At 36.5% G+C, this 9,632-nt stretch overlaps 1 protein-coding gene across 1 annotated transcript in view; it reads right to left on the bottom strand.

Annotated features, from left to right (window-relative positions):
* The window catches only part of LOC103268771 (protocadherin beta-14-like), a 13,069-nt gene that overhangs the window by 1,146 nt on the left and 2,291 nt on the right, over window positions 1-9,632 (bottom strand). Inside the window, 2 exon segments of the mRNA XM_008066367.2 lie at window positions 5-1,251; window positions 1,254-1,272. Of these exon segments, the coding sequence (XP_008064558.2) occupies window positions 5-1,251; window positions 1,254-1,272 (1,266 nt within the window).

The following is a 9,632-nucleotide window of genomic DNA, read 5'->3' on the forward strand; positions in this document are numbered from 1 at the left end:
CGTCGGTGGCGCTGACGCTGCCGATGTGCAGGGCGGGGCGGTTGTTCTCGCGGACCAGCAGGGTGTAGACGGCCCGGGTGAAGGCGGGGGCGTTGTCGTTGACGTCGGAGACCCGCACGGTGACGTGGTGCTGGGTCTTCAGCGGGGGAGTCCCCAGGTCGGTGACCGTGATGGTGACGTTGTACTCGGCTCTGCTCTCTCTGTCCAGCGGTCTCTCTGTTACCAGGGTGTAGAAATTCTTGAATGTCGGCTTCAAGAGAAAGGGGAGGTTGTCCTGAATGGAGCAAACCATTCTCCCGTTGTCTCCCGCGTCTGGATCTCGTAAGCTGTAAACAGCCACCACCATCTCAGGGAAAGAGTTTTCCGGAATGGGGCTGGTTAGGGATGTCATAGCTATTTCTGGTGGGTTGTCATTCACATCTACAACCCGAACTAAAATGGCTGATTTTCCAGAAAGGCCCCCACCATCAATGGCCTGAATATTTATGGCATAAGACTGAGTAGTCTCAAAATCTAGACGTGCTTTCAAATGGACTTCACCAGAATTTGGATGGATTTCAAATGTTTTCCGTACATCTCTGGAGACGTGGGAAAATGAATAAGATATTTCTCCATTTATTCCTGCATCTAAATCTGTAGCGGACACCTTGATGACCAAGGAGTCCACAGGGCTGTTCTCTGGAACGTCAACCTTGTAGACTGGCTTCTCAAATTCAGGAGCGTTGTCGTTGATATCCACGACCACAAGGCGAATCAGAGTAGTACTGGACTTGGGCGGAGACCCGCCATCCATAGCTGTTAGCGTTAAACTAAACTCGGACTCCTTTTCTCGATCTAGAGATTGGCCCAGTACCAGCTCTGGATATTTTCTGCCCTCATCACTGTCTTGTAACTTAAGGTGGAAATGGGGGTTGGGGTTTATTGTATAATTCTGGACACCATTCTTTCCTACATCCAAATCCTGAGCGCTATCGATTTGGAATGAGGTTCCTGGAGCAGTAGCTTCTGAGATTTTTAGAAGTATGTATTTATCTAGGAACGTGGGAGTGTGATCATTTATATCTTTTACCAAAAGCTCAGCCCGAAAAAACTGCAAAGGATTTTCAAACAACACCTGAAAATGCAGTATACATGGTTCGGTGAGACCACAAAGCACCTCCCGGTCGAGTAGCTCATTTAAGAGCAAGTTGCCGGTCTGCGGATCCAACCGCAAATACGGTTTATAGTCGTCAAAGATGACTCTGGCCCCTCGCGCGGCCAGGTCCTCCACAGCTGAACCCATGTCTTTCACCACGTTGGCTATGAAGGTGCCAATCTCCGTTTCCTCTGCCACAGAATAACTCCAGATCTCAGAACACACGGAAGACCCTCCCAAGAAAACAAAGAAAAGCAGCACTTGCCTTAGCTGCCGAGATCGTCCCTTTCCCGGCTCCATGGCTCCTTCCCCAATGTCTTTCCCTGGCAGGACAATCTCTAGCAGCTCTGGGAGTTGCTCCTCTCACTGATCAGCCTGGACTTTTGGGAATCTATAAGGTTGTAATCCTGTCGCGAGGGTGTGGTTGGTGCACCCTACCTTTCTCTTGGAAGTCTCTTTTCTCCTGTTTGTTTTCCCCCAGCACTCTCAGTTCCGCTGATTAAAGGAAACCAGAGCATGTGCTATTATAAAAGTGTCCCCATCTTATCCTGCAGCACCACCATGCGCCTCTGTGGATTTTCAGGATTTAGACAAAGTCAAGTTTGAGACAGAATATTAATTTATCTTGTGTGTTTGCTTATAAGTGTATGTTCTTCTCTGTGCCTATTTTCTGAGTTGCTTTTTTGATGATATGTGATGCTATTTACTACTTTTCCGTCATTAGCAATCACCACAATCTGCTAGAGCTGTGGTGAATATAAAAAACGTATTTGAGACATAGTTCCTGCCTCAAATAAATTATCTGCCTGTGGAGACAACATATAAAACAACTAAAGATAGTTAAGGATACTCTTGCATGTAATTGACTTAGTAAGCTAGAAGTTTTTAGGAAAATTGGAAATGGGAACTAGAGTTCTTAGTTCTAACTATCAGCAAATACTCTTTGAAAAGATAAAAATGAGATCAGGCACTTGAAACTGGACCTGCATATGCAAATAACTGCATTGGGGAGGTTGGACTTTTCAGGCTGTGTGAATGCTATCATTTATTTAGGGATACTCAATAGGAGACTAATCTGGCAGGAGTAGAAAATAAATGCTCAATAGTAGTGAATAAAGTAAAATATGTCCAACTCTGACAACATAAAAAAACCTGAACAAACTAAACCCCAGTTTAGTTTGGAAACTGAAGTTCATTTTACAGACCCAGGCTTTTCAGAAGCACAATTCTAAATATTTTATTTACCTATTTACTCATTAGTTTAGCAAATATTTGTTGAAAATATACTTTATACAAGGAATTATGATGTGTTAGGGATAGAATGGTAAGCAAATAGGCATAGTTCCTGCCATGCAAGAGAGAGAGAGAATCACATTCAAAATGGAGCATAATTAATGCAACAATAGGAAAGTTCATACTATTAAAAGAGTAGAGATGAAGGTTATTCAACCAGAATTAGAAGGACAGGACAGACTTTTCTGGAGTAAGTATATTCCACGTTGAAAGATGAGTAGGAGTAATTCAAACAAAAATTAGGCATGGAGTAAAATTTTTTGTGTAAGCTAAAAACATGTGTGTGCACATCCAAAATGAGAGAAGTGTTTTGGAGGCATTAAAATAAGATCTACTATGTCTAAGACATAGAACAAGAAGAGAGAAATGATGAGAATTGCAATTGGAAAGATATGCAAATATTTTGTAAGATATGTTTGGATTTAAACCAGTTGAAATACAAGCTTATTAAAGAGATTATGAAAACAGAAAAGTGGCATAATCATATTTTTATTTTCTTTGAAAGATCATGCTGTTTCAGAGTTGAGAATACATTTAGAGGAGTTAAGGTTAAAAACCAGAGACTGATTACAAATTGTTGCAAGCAATAAGGCATGAGATGAGATTAGCTTCAACTAAAAATGCAGTAATGTGATAGTATAGAATGATAAAATAATACAGTGTGGTGATAGAATAAACATAGAGGAAGTGGGATAGGAAGGAATGAAAGTAAACGTACTTTGTTTTCCCACTTAGGAAACTAAGCAGATATTGGTGCTTTTAATTGATAGAGTAAACACAGGAAGAGGAGAAGAAAGAGTAACAGGTATGGAACTAGAACTGAAGATATGTTTAATTTTAAAAACATGTTGAGGGGGGTGCATCTCATCAACAAGGGTACCTTCATAATGAATATTTGTATACCTAATTCTGAAATGTACCCCACATATTTGAAATTAAAAATTAAAAAAATAAAACATGTTGAATTCAAGCAACTATATAGATAGTTATATAAATTATCATCTATTACATAAATGAAATTGAGAAGACATTTGGACTGTAGAGATATATTTGGAATTTATTGGCATAAATGGTGACTGAAGCTCTTTAAGAAAGATAGTAAGTCATAGATTAAAGAGAGTATGTTTACATTTGTGGTTTCAGAGGTGATGAAGCACTCAGAAACTGCCATGTCCATAGAGTGGTCATAGTCATAAGTTACTAGGCTAGAGTAGAAGTGAATGTCATTAGAGAGGAAGAAGGTTAGAAACAGGGATAGGTCAAACTCCTGGTCTAAGAATTGTAGCAAAATATAGACAAAGAGAAAAACTATAAAAAGCTATGGTTGAGGGATAAAATGTCTTTACACTACTTCATTCTGGTGATCTTGATTAATTTAAAATTAAACCGTTATCAAGTGGATTTGATTCAAGGTTTATTTAGGTCTCTTGAATGTTTTCATCAATTCTGGAAAATTTTTACTTGAATTTACATGCAAAGGCTTTAGGTAGGAAGGTTTGCTGATTCCTTTCAACTGATTTAACATCCTATAATTTTCCATCACTACTGTTGAGTCTACAGTCATGTGTTTTGAAGGTTCATTGTCTTTTTTCTATGGCTTTAAAAAAAATTTTCTCTTTGGTTTTCTGAGATTTCACTATAATGTCTCTAGACATGGGTATCTTTTAAATGTATCCTGTTAGGTTTATTTAGCTCTCTTGAATTTGTTTATTGATGTTTTCATCAATTCTGGAAAATTCCCAACCATTATTTCTTCTGATTCAGTCTTTCACATCTCTGGGTTCCGGTTAAATATATGTTAAACCTTTTAATTCTGCTTCTAATAATATCTTCTGTATATTTCATATTATTAATTTTCTGACATGCATGTTGGATAAATCATATCCTAACCTAATTACCCTTTACTAATTCTTTGTTTAGTTGCATCTAATTGTCTATTAAATCTATTCAGTTTAAAATTTTGATTTTTATATTTTTCATTTCTAGGAGTTCTATTTTCTTCTTTTCTACTCTGTCAAATTTTATAGTTTCTTATTCCCTGTATTCTTCAAGTTTAACTTTTATTTCCATTAAAGTGGTTAGCACATCATGTCTGATAATTACAATACTTGAAGTGCTTGCATGTTTATTTCTGTGTTCCATTTTTTCCCACTGGCTATCACTCATGGTGTCATGTTTTCTGGTGTATGTAGTTATTTTTTTTTACTATGTTTGTGTTAGGAACGTGAAAAATTAGTCATATGAATTATCTGAGGCCTAGAGTGAATAAACATTCTCTCATAAGAGATCTGCATTTGATTATATCAGAACTTTAGGGCACTACCTGTCAAGGATCATCTTAAATTAAATTTAAGTCCAAGAAATTAAGTTCAAGCTAAAATTCCACAGGCGGGCTCCATTTTATGTTTACTCTTACTTTGAGAGTGTAACTCTTAGGGAAGCTATGCTCGTTTCTGGGAGGAAATTCTATAAGCTTCTCACTTTGTTAGGTTTGATTTCTCCCCTCATTATATAAGTCATCAAAACTGAGGTCCAAGTTTTTCAGGATTCCTAATGTTCACAGGGAAAAAGTAGATTTTTGTGCTTGTTTATCTCTCTAGATTTCCTTTTAACATTAACTTTGACTTGACAAAATATTAGTGTCTTAATAGCTAATTGCTTTTAATGAAATCATTGGTCTACATACTTTATATTATCCTTATTAAAAATGTAAAGTCTTAGGGATATTGTTATCATTCAAAATCACAAGTAAATTGTTAGCTTTCATAGGATATGGACAATTGATCTTTTTGATAGGATAGATAAATAATATGTGTTTTTAACCAACTTTGATCAATACTAAATCAACTCTATAATCAATCAATTTAAACAATTTCTTGGAAGAGACAACTTCTGTTATTAATATTGGTATTAGTTCCCATTTATTTCTGTATTCCTTATTCCCCTGTATATATACAACCATCTTCCTTTCTATATATGTTCTCTCTTCTCTCCCTCCATAATTTATATGTATATATTTGTATACTTCTAAAAATATAAGATATGTGTCTGCATATATATATCACTGTACTATAAGTGTCAGTCTCTCTCTCTCTTTTTTTTTTTTTTTGAGTTGGAGTTGCCCTCTGTCACCCAGGCTGCAGTGTAGTGGTAAGCTCACAGCCACTGCAGTCCCAACCTACTGGACTCAGGCAATCCTTCTGCCTCAGCCTTCCAAGTAGCTGGAACTATAGGCATGCACTACCACACCCAACTAATTTTTTGATTTATTATAGAGACAAGGTCTTGCCAAGTTACCCAGGCTGGTCTAGAATCCCTGGGCTCAGGCAATCCTCTCGCCTCAGCCTCCCAAAGTGCTAGGATTACAGGCTTGAGTCACCTTGCCTGACTTTTTTTCTTTTAAAACACTTAAGATTTGTCCATGTGGTTATGTACTTAGTTCACTCCTTTTGATCAATGCATCCTTTACCAGCATGTTACACATTTTATTTATCAATTGCTTTATTGATGGATATGTGTGTGGAGTCTTAGTCTTTGCTTTCCTAAGATGAACATTCTTATTTTTATTTATTTATTTATTTTTTAGTCAAAGTCTCACTCTATTGCCCAGGCTGGAGTGCAGTGACACACTCATGTCCACCACAGCCTCGACCTGCTGGGCCCAGGTGATCCTTCCACTTCAGTTGATGAACGTTCTTTTTTTTTTTGAGTCGGAGTCTCACTCTGTCGCCCAGACTGGAGTGCAGTGGCCACTCCTGGCCATCGCAGCCTCGACCTGCTGGGCTCCGGCGATCCTTCCATGAATGTTCTAATATTCATCATTGTGTAAAGCTGTATAAGAGTTTTCTGGCTTATATGCCCCAAAGTAGAATCACTGAATCATAGGGTATGCACATATTAAATTTCACCAAATGCTATCAGAAGGCTTTCTAGATTGTACACATGCTTTTCTATCATTCCATTTGATAGTATCCAAATATTTCAGCTTGGCTAATTTGAGTGTGTGTTTCACTAAGTAACATCAATTCACATTCTTTTTAGACTTTGTTTTCCCTTTTTTTGAATTTCTTCTTTTTTTCTTTCAAAAAATTCTGTTGCCTTTCCTGACTTTTTGGTATTTTGTTGATTTGCAAGTGCTATTTGAATAATCTAAATATTAATCCTTTTCAGTTAAAATACTGGCTTTTTTCTGTCATCTGGTAGTTTGTGCTATCCTTTATTTTTATTGATTGACTGAGAGTTGGTGTCTTATTCTGTCTCCCAGCCTATAGTGCAGTGGCACAATCACAGATCACTGAAGCCTCAACCTTCTGGGCTCAAGTGATCCTCTGGCCTCAGCCTCCTGAGTAGCTGGGATTACAGGCACCCCCATGCATGGCTAGTTTCTTTTTTTTATTTTTGTTTTTATTTTTTGGCATACAGAGACCTCATTATGTTGCCCAGGCTGGTCTTGAATTCCTGGGCTCAAGCAATCCTTCCACTTCAGTCTCCAGAAGTGCTGAGATTATATATAGGCATGGACCTATAGCCATGCTTGGTTGTGCTATCCTTTAGTTTTGAGGTAGTAATATGCATCCGTTTGTGTTTTTATTGTTTGTATTTTAAAGCCTTGTTAAGAAAGCCAAACCAGGATAAAGGCAAACCAGGATAAAACTAGGAAGATAAAGACATTTTTTTCCAGGCTTATTTCATCTTTTCCAATTCAAATATTTCACATTCACATCTTAGATACATATGAAATCCATTTTTATATCACATGAGTGATGGGTTTTGTTTCTTCATATAGTGAGCCAATTTCTCCAATAACATTATCTAAGTAATCAATTTTTTTTCTTTCACTACTCCAGCTATTATGACACCTCCTCTGTCATGACCAAGTTCTCTTATATAAAATGATCTAACACCAGATTCTATTCTATCTGGTAGTCATGAGTCTGTTCTTAAATTTTTAAAATATATGTATTTACTTCAGATTTGTAGTATCCATTATGTTATGCATTCTTCATATTTATTTTAAAAATTATCTTAGCTTTTCATGCAACTTTATCTTCCATGTTAATATAAGAAATCACTTTTGATCCTCAATCACTTATCATGGGTTTTGCTGGCATTGCATTCAATTTATAAAATACTTGGAGGACAAACGTACGGACTTCCATAATACTCAGTGATCTATCACAGAAACAAAGAACAGATTACCACATGTTCTCACTCATAAGCAGACCCTGAACATTTACCATAATACTATAAGAAAGAAATTGGCAGTGGCAGGATACTGCGGGGGTGGGGGAGGGACACAACATGAATAAGCTTACCTGATCTCAAACCAGGCAAAGTGGAGGCCAAGGGAGGCCCAGACTTTACCTTCATGGTGTCCATTTGTACACACAATCCTGATTTGTACTCCACATCTTTAAAATTAAATAAATAAGTAAATTACCTGGGATGAATAGATCTATATTGTTTAAGTTGTTCTATCAAGGAACTAATATCTTTCTTTATCCAGACATTTAATTATTTCATTTATTGTTTTATTGAAATTTAAAATTTTTTTCATAAAGGTTTTTTGACTTCTTTGTAGGCTAAACTATTCCTAGAAATATTATGGTTTTGTGACCATTATAGAATTTTATTTACAGTTGGATAATTGTGGGGATAAATATACACTACTCTTATTCCTCTCTCCATTTCACTTTTCTTCTACCTTCTTATTCTCTCTTTCTTCAGTTTTTACTCATTGGACCTACAAGTGACTCTCATGGGCATAGTTTGCTTCTAATGACTTTGAGGGATAAAGAGGATCCAACACTTGTTTTCAGGGTTTTATTGTTTAAATGCCAATTCAAATGCAACCCATGCAATAAACATCTGCTACAATGCAAAAATAAAACCAGTTAAAATTTCTTGAAGCAGAGACTTTTAGGGAAACTAAAATTTGTTTCACCTATTTCATAATAGCAAGAGAAATTCCATTTTACTACATTATCTAGTCTATAATGTCAATTAATATTATGACACCAATTACAAAATTGTATGTGCACACTAGCTCTATTCACTCTACAGTCTACCTCTCAAAATCTCTACCTATAATCTTCCATTGAACTGTCCACCTATAATTTGAGATATTATAATTTGGAGCACAATGAGGCATCTATAAAACATAAATGCAGACTCATTCATTCCTTGCAGGCATCTAAATAATTTCCCTTAACAGTTTGAATCTTAATTTTTAAAGGAGTTCTTGTCTTGGACTCTTCCGATAGAAGGTTATTTTCCTGAGAGTAATACTAAAAATTATTTTGTTTAGTAATGAACTATACAAAATTTAAGCTAGTAAAGATGGGATATTTAAAGAAAACGAAATAGCAACATCAAGACCCAGAACAGTACAAGACTCCTCCACAACAGCATTGTCAAAACCAAAAATAATTAGAAGAAAATTACTTAAGAAATTAATTGTTATTGTCATTGCCTTAATTTTACCATAAATACATTCCTTGAAAAAAATTTTTTTTTCCAGGACTGAAAATGGAAGAGTAGCATCTTTTTTTTTTTTTTGCCTTTTATGATGATATTTTTCAGAGAAAAGAATTCAATAAATCCAATATACTTCCCCCTCCCTCCAGATTCAACAACCCTTTCATTTTTACCTTATGTTCTGATGGTGGCTGCCTAGAAATAAATTATTTTTATAGTGGCATTTGCTTTTAATGCTTTAGTTTGCATATACAAATAATTAAGAATATTTTCCTGCCTTAACACTACCATTATCACAGCAAAAATAGCAATAACTCCATTAATGTAGCATTTTTGACCAAGTAAGTGAAAACCAGAGAAAACATTATATTCCCATGTCATTATGACCACTATTAGAGATTTCAAGGAAACCGAAGAGAGCAGGAGCAATAATCTTGCTTGCAACTACAGTACAACCCAGAATCCATAACAGATTAGACAAAAGCACCTCCAGCTTGCCAAAAATAATTAAAAATTTAAAATTTAAACGTTTTATTGACTATTGAATCCAAAGCTATTCCGAAAGTTTTCATTTTCCCCCATATTCCTATCAGTGTCATGGACTTGAAAACTGGGAATAATGGGCTTCAGAAACTGGAACTCGCCGGCCCCCGAGCCCCCCGTCAGGCACAGCTCATACCCGCAGCTCCGCGACAGCGTCCCGGCGCCGCCGACGGCCGCCAGGCGG

Source organism: Carlito syrichta, unplaced genomic scaffold (assembly GCF_000164805.1).
Source record: "Carlito syrichta isolate Samal-C Ts95f unplaced genomic scaffold, Tarsius_syrichta-2.0.1 Scaffold308892, whole genome shotgun sequence".
In the NCBI taxonomy this organism is placed as follows: domain Eukaryota; kingdom Metazoa; phylum Chordata; class Mammalia; order Primates; family Tarsiidae; genus Carlito; species Carlito syrichta.